Source organism: Parambassis ranga, chromosome 16 (genome assembly GCF_900634625.1).
Source record: "Parambassis ranga chromosome 16, fParRan2.1, whole genome shotgun sequence".
Lineage (NCBI taxonomy): Eukaryota > Metazoa > Chordata > Actinopteri > Ambassidae > Parambassis > Parambassis ranga.
In genome coordinates, this window is record NC_041036.1 from 18,422,544 (window position 1) to 18,440,770 (window position 18,227).

Consider the following 18,227-nt stretch of genomic DNA (forward strand, 5'->3'; position numbering starts at 1 on the left):
GGCGACAGCACTAGGGCGTGCCCAGGTAAGTCCACAGGGACTCCATAGGTGGCGCCAGTTCCCACTGTCCACGGGTGAACAGGACAACTGTGACATACATACCTAATATTACAGTGGCAAGTGGAACAATTATTAAGGGACATTATTACCCTGTTACACGCGCACCAGAGAGGTACATGCATGATGGCCGAAGTCGCAGACCACAGCTCGTCTTCAGGTAATGAGTGTCCATGTGATTGGAGGCGTGGCTTCAGGGTGAGCTCCGAGAGAAAGAGGCGTGTATTTACTCACTGAGTTTTCAAAATCTCCTACCCTACCTTTAACACAGACGTAACAGAATTACACACAGATCTAGGAGTGTCTGAACATTGTGTTTGCTTGCCAACGCTTTTACCATTATCTCTATGGCAGGGATGTAAACAGCTGTAAACAGATCACAAGCCACTCATCTCCATCTTCAACAAGCCCCTCCTGACTGCACCAAAGCGCTTGCAAAGCATGCTCCTCACCCTGCAAAACTACAACCTCAATGTGATGTACAGACCTGGCCTTGGCATGCATATTAGTGACACTCTCAGCTGGGCCACAGTTCCTGGAAGAACTCCTAATGATGCATACAACCATCATTCCATATGCACCCTGCAGAGGGCACAAGAAATCACAGAATGTATCAACCTGACTACCTGAATGACACTAGCCAACGGCTTACACAGATAAGGAAACACACAGAGGAGGACAACAGCTTCCAGACAGCAGTCCTGCAGGGGTGGCCGGAGCACAAAGAAAGAGACCCTCTTAGCTATCAGGGAGTACTGGTCCATCAGGGATGAGATCAGTGCACAGGATGATGTGCTCTTCAGAAGTCAGAGAATAATCATTCCATGATCGTTACGCCCAGAAATTCTGAAAGTTGTCAGCTTAAGTCACATTGGGGGTGATGCATGCTACAGGCAGGCCTGGGACATATTATACTAGCCCAATATGCAGGGTGAGATAAAAGACTGTCAGCCAGTGCTCAGCATGCAACGAACACAAGCAGCAATTCAATTCAATTCAATTCAGTTTTATTTATATAGCGCATATTACAATCAGACATTGTCTCAATGCGCTTCACAGGAACCCCCCCTAAGAGCACTGTGGCAAGGAAAAACTCCCTTTAAGAGGAAGAAACCTTGAGCAGGACCCGTCAACTTAAGGGGGAACCAGTCCTGCCGCTAGTCAGAGAGGATGAGGGAGAGAGAGAGAGAGAGAGAGAGAGAGAGAGGGGAATGAAGGAGAGAGAGAGAGGAGAGAGAGGATGAAGGAGAGAGAGAGAGAGAGAGAGAGAGAGAGAGAGAGAGAAGAGCAAACATGATACAAACATGATACAGTACAGAGCAAACATGACAGCAAGATGAGACAGTGATTATATTGTAATAGATATCTATATATATCGTCAGTCCATAAGTAGGAATAGTAATTTGATAGCAAGGATGAGCAGCAGGGGCTAGTGAAGTCGATGAGCACAGGAGAGATCAGGGACCAGACTGCAGGTCAGCATGCAGGTCTTGAGACCTGCAAAGAGAGAGAGCGAGAGCGAGGCACAGAACTACAAGGAAGACAGTAAACACAGATTATGAGACGATATTACCCAGTATGACTATCCAGACTAAGGAGAGTGGAGGAGAGGTCAGAGGGTGCTCAGAGGATCGTGTTTGTGCGTGACAACGTAGAGCAAGAGAGACTTCACGGGCCGGACTGCAGGTCATCATCCAGGTCTTGAGACCAGTGTGAGCCAGACTAAGGAGAGAAAAGGAGAGGTTAGAGGGTGAGAGGGAAATTGCTCAGTGGATCATGTTTGTGCCCCCCGACAACGTAGGCCTAGAGCAGCATAGCTGTGCTACACACTAGGTCTAAGGCTAACTGTACGCCTTACTAAACAGAAAAGTTTTAAGTCTAGTCTTAAAGGTGGAGGCAGTGTCTGCCTCTCGGACCCAGATTGGTAACTGGTTCCATAATAGCGGTGCCTGATAGCTGAAAGCTCGTCCTCCCATCCTGCTTCTATGAATCCTAGGAACTACTAGTAAACCTGCACTCAGAGATCTGAGTGTCCTATTAGGAACATATGGTACAATCAGGTCCTGCAGATACAATGTAGCAAGTCCATGAAGAGCCTTGTAGGTTAGAAGAAGGATCTTGAAGTGTATTCTTGAGTCCACTGGGAGCCAGTGAAGAGACGCTAGAACAGGAGAGATATGATCCCTTTGGCTGCTTCCTGTCAGAACTCTAGCTGCTGCGTTCTGGATCAGCTGCAGACTGTTGATGGAGTAATGTGGACATCCTGACAATAAAGAGTTGCAGTAGTCCAGTCTTGAAGTGACAAAAGCATGGATGAGCTTTTCAGCATCACTCTGAGAGAGGATGCTCCTGATCAAAGATAACTCCAAGGTTCCTCACAGTCGTACTGGAGGCCAGAGTAATTCCATCCAGAGAGAAAGTATTATCTGATAAACTAGTTCTGAGATGTTTCAGTCCAAAAACAATGACCTCAGTCTTGTCCGAGTTTAATAGTAAAAAGTTGGAGGACATCCAGTCCTTTATGTCCTTTAGACACGCCTGTAGTCTGACTAGCGGCTCCGTTTCTTCAGGCTTCATGGATAAATACAGCTGGGTATCATCAGCATAACAATGAAGGTTTATGCCGTGCTTCTGGATGATGTTTCCTAGAGGGAGCATGTAGAGGGTGAACAGGATCGGTCCGAGCACAGAACCCTGTGGAACACCGTGGTTAACCCTTGTACCTGTGGAAGACACATCGTTAGTGTGAACAAAATGAAATCTGTCAGATAAATATGATTTAAACCAGTGCAGTGCTGTTCCTGTAATCCTGATCTCGTGTTCCAATCTGTGTAGCAGGATGCGATGATCTACGGTGTCGAAGGCAGCACTGAGATCCAGTAGAACGAGTACAGAGACGAGACCCTGGTCCGATGCCATGACAAGGCCATTGGTGACTTTAAGCAGTGCTGTTTCTGTGCTGTGATGGGCTCTGAATCCAGACTGGAAAGCATCGAACAGACGTTCCTACGCAGGTGGTCGTTTAGCTGACTTACAACAGCTCTTTCGAGTAGTTTGGAGATAAAGGTGAGGTTGGAGATCGGTCTGTAGTTTCCTAGGACGTCCGGGTCCAGTGAAGGTTTTTTAAGTATCGGAATGATCACAGCAGTTTTAAAAGCCTGTGGTACATATCCTGTTTCCAGAGACAAGTTGATCTGTCCTAATATAGAGTCTCCGATCAGAGGAATAGCATCTTTGAGGAGCCGTGAAGGGATCGGATCCAGAAGACAGGTAGTAGGTTTAGACTTGCTGATGCTGGTGGTCAGCTCAGGGAGGCCGATGGGCATGAAGCAGTCCAGAGTTAGATCAGGATCCGTTTCCAGAAGTGGCGGTGTATCCTCAGCGGTCACAAAGAGATTGTGGTTGATTTGTCCTCTAATAGTGGTGATTTTATCGGTGAAGAAGCTCATGAAGTCTTCACTACTAAGAGCTGCAGGAATGCGAGGCTCCACAGAGCCGTGGCTCTTTGTCAGCCTGGCCACGGCGTTAGGTCGAGGGTGTGACTGTGGCAGTGTGTGGGTTCATTTACTAACTGAGAGAACCCAACTGAATCCAAGAGTGAGTTGAAGGCAATCTTCAGACTGTCGGAGTCAACGTGTGCTAAGCACTAAACTTGATAAGAAGTCTGAAAACTCCAGCAGGAACTCTGAATAAGCAGCAGCAGGTGGACGATATACTACGACGAGTACAACAAATTCTGACTTCTTCCAGCTTCCGTGAGACAGGCTGAGAGTGAGACTCTCAAAAGAAGTATGAGTAGACTTAGGCTTAAGATTCATCTGAAGACTGGAGCGGTAGATTGCTGCCACTCCTCCTCCGCGACCTGTAACTCTAGGAACATGACAGTTAATATAACAAGACGGAGTTGATTCATTTAAAGCAACATATTCTTCACCCTGTAACCAAGTCTCAGTGAGACAAAGTATATCAGTGTGATGATCAACAATTAAATCATTAACTAAGAGCGACTTAGAGTGTAGGGATCGTATGTTAAACAATCCACACCTGAGTGTTCTGTTACCTTGTTCTATGTTGTATTGTGTGTGTTAGTGTGTATTTTTATGAGGTTATTATGATTAATATATCTTAACTTGTGTGCTTGATGAACTGTGGGAGGACGTGTGACCGTCACCACTTAAATAACATTATTAAGCTTAGTGTTTCTATGTGTAGTTGTATTTAATGTGTTTCTAACTGAGGGCGGCAGTCCTCCAGAAGCAGCAGAGAGGTGTGTAGGACAGCGACTCTGCCTCCTGGCCTCGACCCTGGGTTGTCAGGTTGGTCTAATAAACTTGGCTATGTTGCTAAAAATCAGAGCTGCACCACTCTGGGTGGGATGAATGCCGTCTGAGCTAAACATCAGAAAGCAAAGTTCCAGTATTACAGATCAGCCAGAGATCTGCCAGAATTGAATGTAGACCAGCCTATTCTTGTGCAGCCGCTGGCGGTAGACCGAACAGGCAGGTGGAGAAAAGGTGTATGCCTCCAACAGGTGGGCCTGAGGTCATACCTAGTGAAGGTAGAAGGGACTGTGTACAGACGCAACAGAGTGGAAGGGGAGCAGGTTGAACAGCCTTCACACTCCCCAGATACAGGGCAGTACAGGACCAGTAGTGTCAGGGCCGATATAAAATGGAGGACACAGATGCAGCAGAGCCGGAAGTATAAGGCAAATCTCAGTGTTTTAATGCAGACAATGGTCGGTACACAGGAGTTCAGTCCATGAGGCAAAGGTATCAAAAGGGCAAAGGCAAAAACAGTAGTCAAATCCAAAGCAATGGTCGGTACACAAGAGTTCAGTCCGCGAGGCAAAGGTATCAAAAAGGGCAAAGGCAAAAACAGTAGTCAGATCCAAAAACAGGTCACTCACAAGGAAATACAAAACTCACTGAAAAACTCACAGGGAAAATCACAAGCGCGGAAAAACAACTTGGACGGCTGTGTCGCTAGGAATACTCACAAAACAAACTGGCAACAAGGGGAAGGAAACACACAGGTTTTATGCACAGGAGGGCGGGAAGACAATAGGACACAGGTGGAGCACATTAGGGCGGAGCAGGTAATCACGGGAGGGGGAAGGTAGCACACATGAGGAAGGCGAAGTCAACAGACCTGAAACACAAGGGGAAAGTCAAGTTTCAAAATACGACAGGAAGTAACTAGTAAAACTAAAATTAATGCAAACGAAAACAGACTAACAAAATAAAAGCCCTGGCTCAAAACCCTGACAAGCAGTGGTAGGCTGGTGAAAATGCCAATCAGACTGAATTTGTAAAATCTGTAAAATGCACTGAAATTCTATTCTATATAAGTTAGTTATCATAAGTTATGTCGAATTATAAGTTAACAACTGCCAAGTTATATTATTTGTTGTAGCAGATCACTATAAAAGGGGAGATGTTACGAGGTTGCCCCCCTCCCGCTACGGGGGAGCTGGCGCACGGTGACGGTCAGCTGACCTCCGGTTCTGGTCGGTGGAATGAAGCAGAGCACTCCTGACCTGCTTCCAGATCCGGTGACAGCATTGCAGGTGATGTTGCACCGAGGGGACGGCCAACTCCTCCTCCTGGGCTGGGCTGGGAAGAGGGGGGCAGATAACCCAGTGAGGCCTCGAAGGGAGACAAGGGAGCCACACAGGACTGGGAATTATGGGCGTATTCCACCCAGGGCAGGTGGGAACTCCAGGTCCCTTGGTTGGCGGCCACAACACAGCGCAGAGTTGATTCCAGGTGCTGGTTGGCCCGCTCCGTCTGACCGTTCGTCTGGGGATGGAAGCCCGACGACAGGCTGACGGAGGCCCCCAGTGCCCGGCAGAATGCCCTCCACACCCCGGAGGTGAACTGAGGACCTCTGTCAGAGACGATGTCGGTGGGGATGCCATGGAGCCGGAAGACGTGAGTGACCAGAAGTTGAGCTGTCTCAAAGGCAGATGGAAGCTTGGGAAGTTGGACAAAATGTATGTATTTAGAAAAACGGTCCACAATGGTGAGGATGACTGTGTTACCATTGGATGGTGGAAGGCCCGTAATGAAGTCCAGAGCAACGTGGGACCAGGGGCGACCGGGCACTGGGAGAGGATGGAGCGGGCCAGCAGGAGGGTGATGAGAGGACTTGCCATGGGAACAGGCAGAGCAGGCAGAAACTAATTCTTTAGTGTCCCGTTCCAAGGACGGCCACCAGAAATCGTGTCGAAGCAGGTTAATAGTGCGGTGGACTCCAGGGTGACAGGACCACCGAGAAGAATGGGCCCATAGCAGGACTTGGGACCGCACTGCGGAGGGGACAAAGAGACAGTTAGGTGGGCCGTCACCTGGGTCTGGTTCCTGGCACTGGGCCTCCTTGACAGTGGATTCAATCTCCCAGATAAGAGAACCAATAACCCTGGAGGCAGGTAGGATGGATTCCGTCTCAGGAGACACACCGGGATCTTCATACAGACGGGAGAGAGCATCAGGTTTAACATTTTGGCTACCAGGTCTGTAGGTGAGGGTAAAATCAAACCTGTTAAAGAACAACTGCCAACGAGCTTGGCGGGAGTTCAGTCTCTTGGCTCCCCTTATGAACTTGAGATTTTTGTGGTCAGTCCAGACCACAAAGGGTTGCTCGGCACCCTCCAGCCAATGTCTCCATTCCTCAAGGGCCAGCTTCACTGCAAGCAGCCCCCGGTTGCCCACGTCGTAGTTGTGCTCTGCAGTGGTAAGGCGGCAAGAGAAAAAGGCACAGGGGTGAAGCTTGTCATCTACTGCAGACAGGACTGCCCCCACCCCCGAATCGGACACATCTACTTCTACGATAAATTGTCTAGTGGGATCAGGCTGGATCAGGATAGAAGCTGAGGTAAAACGGGCCTTTAGCTCACAAAAGGCCTCCTCAGCTGGATGGGACCATTCAAACGGTCTAAGAGTAGAGGTGAGCTGAGTTAAGGGGAAAGCAACGCGACTATAGTTGCGGATAAACCTTCTATAAAAGTTGCCAAATCCTAAAAACTGTTGAAGCCTACGGCGAGTAGTTGGTCTAGGCCACTTGACTACTGCCCTGATCTTTTCAGGATCTGCCTCAACCTGTCCCACATGGATGATGAAGCCCAGGTAGCTAACAGATGGAGAATGGAACTCACATTTCTCCGCCTTAACAAAGAGTTTATTCTCTAACACACGCTGGAGAACTACTCTGACGTGTGCCACATGTTCCTGCAGAGAAGAAGAAAAGATCAAAATGTCGTCTAGATATACAAAGATGAATTGGTTAAGGAAATCCTGCAGGACGTCGTTAACCAATGTTTGGAAGACGGCAGGGGCGTTAAACCAAAGAGGCATAACAAGGTACTCGAAATGACCCAAAGGAGTGTTGAACGCCGTTTTCCACTCATCCCTCTCGCGGCTCCGAACCAAATGGTAAGAGTTACGAAGATCCAGCTTAGTGAACACCCGTGCCCCCTGAAGGAGTTCGAAAGCAGAGTTGATCAGGGGGAGAGGATATTTATTACGCACCGTGATCTTATTTAAGCCACGGTAATCAATACATGGCCAAAGGGAGCCGTCTTTCTTACCGACAAAGAAAAAAACGGCTGCGACGGGAGAGGAGAAGGGACGAATAATGCCTGTGGCTAATGAGTCGTTAATGTATTGCTCCATTGATTTTCTCTCGGGGATAGACAGGTTATATAAACGGCTCGAAGGGAGCGGAGCTCTCAGGAGGAGATCAATGGAACAATCATATGGATGGTGAGGTGGCAAAGCTAGAGCTTTGGATTTGCTAAAAAATTCACCTAGACCATGATATTCAGTGGGAACAGTGTCAAGATTAGGAGGTTCTGGGGTAGTTACCATTTTAGTAGGGGCCAGTGCATTAGCAGAGCGGAGACAGCGTGACAGAACGGACTCCAAATAAGGAGCTTGCGGTTGCGCCAATCAATGTAGCTCGAGCCAGGGATAGCCGAAAACTAGCTGCGCACTCGGAGAATCAATAACAAAGAAGGAAATCACTTCCCCGTGGTTACCAGAAGTGGTAACCTCTAGCGGAAGAGTTTCATGTGTTACCGTGGTGATGAGATGGCCATCCAGAGTGGTAGCGCGGACTGGCTCCCCTAGTGGCATGGAGGGGAGTTCGTGCTGCCACAGGAGACTGGCATCAATTAAATTGCGGTCGGCCCCTGAGTCGATCAACGAAACTACGGAGATAGAGAGAGAGTGTGGACACAGAACAACAGGAAGAGACATTCTAGGGTTAGAAGTATGCATAGCTTGGCCCACTTGTAGCCCTAGTCCAACTGATGAGCCCTGTCTTTTGGCCGAACCTGACAGGAAGACAAAGTGTGTTGGTCATCCCCACAATATAAGCACCGTCCCTCCCTAAGTCTACGGTCTTTTTCCGCAGGGGTAAGGCGAGTCCTGCCCAGCTGCATAGGCTCAGGTTGGTGCGTGTTCTCAGCAGTAGGGGGCGCTGGTAGCGCATGTCTGATGTCAGATGGAGAGCTAGAGGAACTACAGGGTGAAGCCCTGTACCTGGTTCTGGATGAGGTCTCGAGACCGATTTCTCTCATATGATTGTCCAATTGAATAGCCAGGGAAATTAGAGCCTCGAGGGAAGATGGCTCCCCGTGGCAGGCAACTTCATGCCTGATGGTTTCAATCAGGGACTTCAGGAAAACCCCTTTCAAGGCTGGCTCATTCCAACCAGAATCCAGCGCGAGGGTTCTGAAATGAACAGAGTATTCTGCCACAGAATCGGAGCCTTGAGATATAGAAAGCAAGCACTGGGAGGCATCCCCAGCCTGATTAGGGATATCGAAAACCTCTTTAAATGGGCAAAGAAAATCGTCTAAGGTTCGACTTGTCCAAGGTGCCGTCGCGTCTTCCACTTGGGCCCATTCCAGAGCCCGGTCCCAGAGTAGGCCCACCATGTAGAGGACCTTGGAGCGATCCGAGTCAAATGAAATGGGTTTGAGAGCGAAGACATTCAGGCACTGGAGGAGGAAGCCCCGACACTTGCCCAACGTTCCGATGAAAGGCTCGGGGTCAACCACGTGATATTCACGGGGAGTGCTGGGAATAGACGGTCTCGACGCAGCTGTGGCAGGAGGGAGAAACTGTGCGGCAAATGCCTGGAATTGATTTCAGAGCTCATTTACTTGTTCGAATGTTACTTGTTCATGTCTGCCCAACAGCACCCCTTGGCGGGTCAATACCTTTGTGGGCGACAGTGGAGATGAGGCCGCTGGATCCATAACTGGTCACTTCTTCTGTTGAGGCAATAAACTCAGGATCCAAATGCTGGTCTCAAAAGGTGTTCAGGTTTATTCACGGAACAGAAAACAACCACTTGGGTGAAAAGGTCTCACTAGAGTGAACGAACAAAACAACCACTAGGGCGAAAAGGTCTCTCTGGAGTAAACAAAAAACAACCACAAGGGCAAAAGTCTATGAAGAAAACAGAAGATCCACGATGGTGGGAATCCTTAAAGAACCTTAGAGAACCTGTCTACGATGGTGAGGATTACTACGTTACCTTCGGAAGGAGGGAGGCCGGTGACAAAGTCCAAGGCAATGTGGGACCAGGGGCGACTGGGCACCGGGAGGGGGCGGAGCTGTCCGGCAGGGGGCCAGTGAGTAGCCTTGCCGCGGGAGCAGGCGGCGATGAATTACTGGGCGTCAGTCTCCAGGGATGGCCACCAGAAGCGGCGCTGGAGCAGCTCCACTGTTCATCGGACTCCTGGGTGACAGGCCCAGCGAGAGGCGTGGCCCTATTGCAACACCTGGGAGTGGACTGCAGCTGGAACAAACATACGATTACGAGGCCCATTACCTGGATCGGGTTCGGTGTTCTGGGCCTCCAGGATCCGAGCCTCAATCTCCCAGGTGAGTGAGCCGATGACCAGAGTCAGAGGGATGATAGCTTCGGGTTCGGACGGAGAGGGAGAGCTGGCGAACTGGCGGGAGAGGGCGTCTGGTTTGGTGTTTTTGCTGCCGGGTCTGAAGGTGATGGTGAAGTTAAAGCGGCTGAAGAAGAGTTGCCAGCGAGCTTGCCGGGAGTTTAGCCTCTTCATCGACTGGATGTAGGCAAGGTTTTTGTGGTCCGTCCAAATGAGGAATGGTTGGTCCGTGCCCTCTAACCAGTGCCGCCACTCCTCCAGGGCAAGATTAACGGCAAGCAGCTCCCTGTTGCCCACGTCATAATTTTTCTCTGTGGGAGTGAGGCGGTGAGAGAGGTAGGCACATGGGTGAAGCTTGTCGTCCTTGGCCGAGCGCTGGGACAGGACCGCTGTGCGGGTTGTGGATTTTGAGGCGATGGAGATGAGTTCATCCGCGGAAGGTGTGCCAGGGGTGCCGCGGCGTCCTCGGTCTCGGCCCATTCCAGCACCCACGATGTACAGGTTTCTTGCAGGTTTGAGGGCGAACACATTGGCGCACTGGAGGAGGAACCCACGGCAACTCCGTAGGGCCCCGTGGTAGGGTTCTGGCTCAACCACGTGGAGGTCTCGGTCGTGGGTGGGAGGAGGCGGGTGAGAGGCCACAGCTGGGGCAGAGGAGAAGACATGGGAGGTAAGTTCTCTGAGTGTCATGGTGAGTTCATGTACCTGAGCGGCCAAGTCACGGTTCTCTGCTTGCATCGCCCTGCAAGCAGAGAACCGTGACTGTGGGCCCAGGGTTCAGGAAGGGAGGAGGAGAACCCGCTGGATCCATGGTGACCTGTTCTTCTGTTGTGTGAGTTTTCAGGTAGGAGATCCACATGCAGGGTTCACAAGCAGAGTCTTTATTCAAAAACAAGGTTTAACTAAAAACATCCACTAGGGAGGAAAAAGGCCAACTGGACAGGCACTCGGCACGGCAGGACTGCAGAGGACGCCGGGGAGGAGCCTGGGAGAAAAAAGAAGGCAAGGTCAAAAAACAGCCAGGGAAAATACTCAGGAGAGCAGAACGGAGAATGGTTCTTACGACGCGTGGTTAGCTGAAGAACAGGTGACTGGTGAAGAGGAGTGAGGCCCTTAAGAAGTGGTGCTAAAGAGGTGATTGATGACAGGTGCGTCTGCCCAGCCCCGGCTCCACCTTGCAGTCACTGCCATCCCAGAGCACCTGAGGAGAAAGAAGGAGGGAGAAGGAGACAGCACGATAGTGGCGTGTGGTGGCCCACAGGGGACAATGCTGCACCTTACCACTAGGGATGTCCCGATCCGATCACGTGATCGGAAATCGGGCCCGATTACGTGATTCGAAATCGGACATTACCTCCCGATCAGGACTCGGATATATATTTATTAGGGCTCTCAAAGTTAACGCCTTCTGTGCAGGGTGGCTCTGTGTCCTGTAGTGTAGGGGTATGACTAGGCCTGTCGCGATAAACAATAAATCAATTAATTGCACGATAAATTAAATGGGCTCGATAAGTTTTTCGGCCGTGATAAATTACATTTGCATGCTGGTTTGTTTTCCTCTCTTTCTCTCTCCCTCTCGCTGCCAAAGAGACTGGATGACAAAAGGTGTCGTAGCGTATAAAGGCCGTCGGACTTCATATGGCTTCTGTCTTAAAATGTGTCAAATCAACAGGTAGTTCTTATTTTTTTAACTCATTGTGTAATGTTTACGGGATGTTCTGAGCAGACCACGGTCAGCTCGCTGTCTGCGTCACCACGGTGCGTCACAGCGCTGCAGGGCTTGGACGTTACAGCAACACAGAGAGCTGTGAAGCTGCTCAACATCGTTTCAACAGCCACAATTCACCACGACACTAAACATGCTCATGTATAGAACCTGCTCTCAGAGAGAGTCCGCGTTGTACGAGTGAAGTTCTCTGCCTTCTCACTGGCGGCACTCGCTGCAGCGCCACCCAGTCTAGTTTGTGCCATCTCTGCTGTCAGTTTCTATGTGTTTCTGTCTACATGGTGCCGTTTGTAAAATTGCATATACACACATGCAAACGCAAACGCGTGCGCACACAAGCACATGTGCATACAGGTGAACCCACTCCTAGAGAGTGCGTGTTGTTTGGCTCTCTGTTGCTCATGACGTGCTAGTTGGTTTGACTTAACTCCATTGACTATGCTCAGATAAGCTATGGTAATAGGTCTATCATTACTCATAATAATAATATCAACATTAATATTAATATCATTATTATTAATAATAATAATAACAATAATTATAATAATGTTGATGATAAGGGCCTTTAAGTGTTAAATGTTCTTTAGAAATTTTCAATTCAGTTTTATTTATATAGCGCATATTACAATCAGACATTGTCTCAAAGCGCTTCACAGGAACCCCCCTAAGAGCACTGTGGCAAGGAAAAACTCCCTTTAAGAGGAAGAAACCTTGAGCAGGACCCGTCAACTTAAGGGGGAACCAGTCCTGCTGCTAGTCAGAGAGGATGAGGGAGAGAGAGAGAGAGGGAGAGAGAGGATGAAGGAGAAAGAGAGAGAGAGAGAGGAGCAACATGATACAACATGATACAGTACAGAGCAAACATGACAGCAAGATGAAACAGTGATTATATTGCAATAGATATCTATATATATCGTCGGTCCATAAGTAGGAATAGTAATTTGATAGTAAAGATGAGCAGCAGGGGCTAGTGAAGTCGATGAGCACAGGAGAGACTGCAGGTCAGTATGCAGGTCTTGAGACCTGCAAAGAGAGAGAGCGAGAGCGAGGCACAGAACTACAAGGAAGACAGTTAACACAGATTATGAGACGATATTACCCAGTATGATCCAGACTAAGGAGAGTGGAGGAGAGGTCAGAGGGTGTTCAGAGGATCGTGTTTGTGCCCCCCGACAACGTAGAGCAAGAGAGACTTCACGGGCCGGACTGCAGGTCATCATCCAGGTCTTGAGACCAGTGTGAGCCAGACTAAGGAGAGAAAAGGAGAGGTTAGAGGGTGAGAGGGAAACTGCTCAGTGGATCATGTTTGTGCCCCCCGACAACGTAGGCCTAGAGCAGCATAGCTGTGCTACACCCTAGGTCTAAGGCTAACTGTACGCCTTACTAAACAGAAAAGTTTTAAGTCTAGTCTTAAAGGTGGAGGCAGTGTCTGCCTCTCGGACCCAGATTGGTAACTGGTTCCATAATAGCGGTGCCTGATAGCTGAAAGCTCGTCCTCCCATTCTACTTCTATGAATCCTAGGAACTACTAGTAAACCTGCACTCAGAGATCTGAGTGTCCTATTAGGAACATATGGTACAATCAGGTCCTGCAGATACAATGGAGCAAGTCCATGAAGAGCCTTGTAGGTTAGAAGAAGGATCTTGAAGTGTATTCTTGAGTCCACTGGGAGCCAGTGAAGAGACGCTAGGACAGGAGAGATATGATCCCTTTGGCTGCTTCCTGTCAGAACTCTAGCTGCTGCGTTCTGGATCAGCTGCAGACTGTTGATGGAGTAATGTGGACATCCTGACAATAAAGAGTTGCAGTAGTCCAGTCTTGAAGTGACAAAAGCATGGATGAGCTTTTCAGCATCACTCTGAGAGAGGATGCTCCTGATCTTAGTAATATTACGCAGGTGAAAGAAAGCGGTCCTGGAGACCTGCTTAATATGAGAGACAAACGACATGTCTTGATCAAAGATAACTCCAAGGTTCCTCACAGTCGTACTGGAGGCCAGAGTAATTCCATCCAGGGAGAAAGTATTATCTTATAAACTAGTTCTGAGATGTTTCGGTCCATAAAACAATGACCTCAGTCTTGTCCGAGTTTAATAGTAAAAAGTTGGAGGACATCCAGTCCTTTATGTCCTTTAGACACGCCTGTAGTCTGACTAGCGGCTCCGTTTCTTCAGGCTTCATGGATAAATACAGCTGGGTATCATCAGCATAACAATGAAAGTTTATGCCGTGCTTCTGGATGATGTTTCCTAGAGGGAGCATGTAGAGGGTGAACAGGATCGGTCCGAGCACAGAACCCTGTGGAACACCGTGGTTAACCCTTGTACCTGTGGAAGACACATCGTTAGTGTGAACAAAATGAAATCTGTCAGATAAATGATTTAAACCAGCGCAGTGCTGTTCCTGTAATCCTGATCTCGTGTTCCAATCTGTGTAGCAGGATGCGATGGTCTACGGTGTCGAAGGCAGCACTGAGATCCAGTAGAACGAGTACAGAGACGAGACCCCGGTCCGATGCCATGAGGAGGTCATTGGTGACTTTAAGCAGTGCTGTTTCTGTGCTGTGATGGGCTCTGAAACCAGACTGGAAAGCATCAAACAGACTGTTACTACACAGGTGGTCGTTTAGCTGACTTACAACAGCTCTTTCGAGTAGTTTGGAGATAAAGGTGAGGTTGGAGATCGGTCTGTAGTTTCCTAGGACGTCCGGGTCCAGTGAAGGTTTTTTAAGTATCGGAATGATCACAGCAGTTTTAAAAGCCTGTGGTACATATCCTGTTCCCAGAGACAAGTTGATCTGTCCTAATATAGAGTCTCCGATCAGAGGAATAGCATCCTTGAGGAGCTGTGAAGGGATCGGATCCAGAAGACAGGTAGTAGGTTTAGACTTGCTGATGCTGGTGGTCAGCTCAGGGAGGCCGATGGGCGCGAAGCAGTCCAGAGTTAGATCAGGATCCGTTTCCAGAAGTGGCGGTGTATCCTCAGCGGTCACAGAGAAATTGTGGTTGATTTGTCCTCTAATAGTGGTGATTTTATCAGTGAAGAAGCTCATGAAGTCTTCACTACTAAGAGCTGCAGGAATGCGAGGATCCACAGAGCTGTGGCTCTTTGTCAGCCTGGCCACGGCGTTAAAGAGAAAGCGCGGGTTGTTCTTGTTTTCTTCTATTAGTGATGAATAGTAGGCTGTCCTGGCTTTACGAAGGGCCTTCTTATACGTCAGCAGACTGTCTCTCCAGATCCTCCGGGAGTCATCTGATTTAGAGGACTGCCACATCCTCTCCATCCTACGTGTAATCCGTTTCAGTGATCGGATGTTTGAGTTGTACCACGGAGCTAGCCTCTTCTGGTTTGTAGTTTTCTTCTTCTTCAGTGGAGCAATCCTGTTTAAGACTGAGTGTAGTGTGTCTGCAGTGTTGCTGTCCTAAACTGCTTTACGGCGTCTTCAGACAGACATCTGCTGTAGTAGACCTTTTCCTCAGGTGCTGGTAGGTGAAATGAAAGTTTATTGATCTTTGAAAGGGTGTACTTGCATTATATGTCGTTATCATTATATTAGTTGAACATGGTCTCAAAACGACAATATTATCGATTATCGCATTAATTTCTCTTGGCAATTAATCACCCAGCAAAATCTGTTATCATAACAGAGTAGTAGCAAAGTATCGGATCGGGACTCGGTATCGGCAGATACTCAAAATCAAATGACTCGGACTCGGACTCAAAGGCAAAAAAACCTGATCGGGACATCCCTACTTACCACACACCACACTGCGGGCTTTAAAACTTTACATCTAGCCGGAGCTATAGAGTCTAAAATGCAAGAGCAAGTGCTTTTAAAATTTCTAACCCGCTCCTCAACTGTGCTGCTGTTTTCCTTTTCAGATTCCCCATTTATTAATAAAAGCTTGACAGAAAATCGGGGCAGAGAGTGAGCTCAGGGGGCGAGAGTGGATTTTTTTGATAGGTTTATGGTCAGGAAGGAGTGGAATTTGGAACTGCACTGAACTGTGATCAGTGACAGGAAATGCTGTTAGAGATACCTGTTCTACAGCAACACAGTTTGAGATCACAAGATCCAAAATGTGACCTTTGGCTGGGGGATTTTACATGTTGGTTCAGATGAAAAGATTGTAGCAGTTTAATGAAGTTGAAGGCAAGCAAAGAAGAAGTAGGACAACAAACGTGAATGTTAAAATCCCTTAAAATGATTACCCTGTCATATCTGACCTTAATGATTGATAAAAAATGTGCAAATTCCTGAATAACATTAGTTAGGAGGTCTGTAAATTAAAACACATAAAAAGGCAGGTTGTTTCTTACAACAAAGGAGAGATATTCAAATGTGGCAAAGTGGCCAATCTTGGTACAATCCGGAGACCAGGAGTACATTGTATTTTGCTGATGAATGCACTTTAATGCAATATATGCTTGCATGTGTCAGACAATCATCTGCTGTGTCTTTATTTACAATAACAGTCATTTCAGAGTCTTTTCAGAATCTTTATTTTTGCCAAGAAGATAGATAGATAGAACAGTGGTTGCTTGAGTTGTTGTTTAATTAAAGAAAAGTAGCATATTTTCAATGCAATATAAAAAACTAATAATAAAAAGATGAACAAAGAGGTGCTAATTACTGTAGGAATAACACACGCAGATATTACATGTTAAAGTATAACAGACTAGAAACTGAATGATGCTGCCAAAGTATCATTAACAATTGTCCACCTTCATGTCTGATACGGGGTGATGACATCATACTCTGATGTCTCTGCTTTCTGTATTGACATGTACACTCTGTTGATTTGGTTTGACCTTTTTTCTTGTGTTCCTTCAAAGAGGAGAAACAACATTGTTATTATTGTTATTTAAAAGTGTCCAGTGCATTAAAGGCTTCAACACATTAAACACACAAGCAGTAACATACCAAAGACTCCATATGCAGATGATGCAGAGAACATTCACAGTGAGAGACACACCAGCAACAATCCAGGGAAGGACTCCACGCTGAGGTCCAGCATCTAATGGAAGACCAGATGTGTTACAGATATTAGATATAAAAGCTTACATATAATACAGAATAGAAAGATCCAGGTACTAAAAATACAGACACACCAACAGGTCAGGACATCTGACTGAAGCTCACACACAGAGCCAGTCTGCATCTCTGTGATCCATGTAAAACAAACTCTGAATTTCATGAACACACTAAAAAAAGGGAGTTCCAGTCTCCATCTATACTTCTGTATCCCTGTTTGACAGAAGTTTGTTTTTTAATATACAAAGTTGTGTACTTACATGTCACTGTTACAGTGACTCTTTCTGTCAGGGTGGTGTTCAGATGGTTTGCTGTGCAGATGTACTGTCCTGAATGCTCTGCTGTCACATTAGGGATGACTAGTGTAGCTGATCCAGTGCCGTTGTGCAGGGTTGTGTTAGAACTAAGTTTAGTCCACATAATAACTGATGGAGGGAAACTTTCAGCACTGCAGGTCAGACTCAGAACATCTCCCTCATGTACAGCCGCTGATCTGAGGTTTCCTGATGTCTGTGAACATTTCAGCATTTTAGTTCATTTAAAAATATTTAAACAGTAAATAAAGGAGAAAAATCAAATAAAAAGTAAAAGTGATACTGACATCATGACCACTGTGTCTCACGTTCTGACACAATATTCAACAAATAAAAGTCTGTACTTGTAGGAGAGGTTACACTCAAAGAGTTTCTAAATATGACTGTTTGTATATCAATTACCCCTTGTTGGCATTCTCTGTAAAAACAGGAACTCTGAATATAACTCTGTGCACTCATTATTTTTACAACCACTGGAGGGCAGCAAAGTAAAAAAGTTCCAACATATTTGAAAGTAGGCCTATTCAGTTTAATGATTTAATTACTGTGGCCTTTTCTGAAAAGAAAAAGCCACAGTACTGGTCTGGTTTGTTAAAAGCAGAGGGTTGTGTACTCACATATCACTGTTACAGTGACGTTTCTCATCTTGTGGGTCTTGTTCAGGTGTGTAGCTGTGCACACGTACTGTCCAGAATCTTCTGAAGTCACATTATAGATGGACGAAGCTCCTGTTCTTTGGTCCTGTGTGAAGGTGTCAGTGTCTTCCTGCAGATCACTTTCAGACATTTTAGCCCATGTGATGAGTGATGGAGGGAAACTTTCAACACTGCAGGTCAGACTCAGAGTCTCACCCTCAGTCACTTTTCTGCTCCCTGTGATTTGAACTTCCTTCACATCTATAAGACAGAAACACACAGTATGTAGCTTCCAGACAGCCTGCAGACACACTGTACAAACACTGTAGTACTCACAGCTCACGTTCACAGTCTGAGTCTCCTCTGTAGTTATGTCACCTCTGAAGCTGATCGTACAGGTGACACTGGTGCTGTGGTGTTTAGGCAAAGGGTTAAAGGTCAAAGCCGAGGTGTGTCTCTGTGTACCAGCAGTCACATTCTCAGTCTTGAATTCAGTGGTGTTTCCTGTGATGTAAGAGTCATTATTTCTCTTTCCTCTCCATGACCAGGT

At 47.3% G+C, this 18,227-nt stretch overlaps 1 protein-coding gene across 1 annotated transcript in view; it reads right to left on the reverse strand.

Annotated features, from left to right (window-relative positions):
• Nucleotides 1-18,227, reverse strand: part of LOC114448101 (sialic acid-binding Ig-like lectin 5) — a 96,256-nt gene that overhangs the window by 63,157 nt on the left and 14,872 nt on the right. Inside the window, exon 7 of the mRNA XM_028424820.1 lies at nt 16,989-17,207. Within this exon, the coding sequence (XP_028280621.1) occupies nt 16,989-17,207 (219 nt within the window). The remainder of the gene's footprint in view (nt 1-16,988; nt 17,208-18,227) is intronic.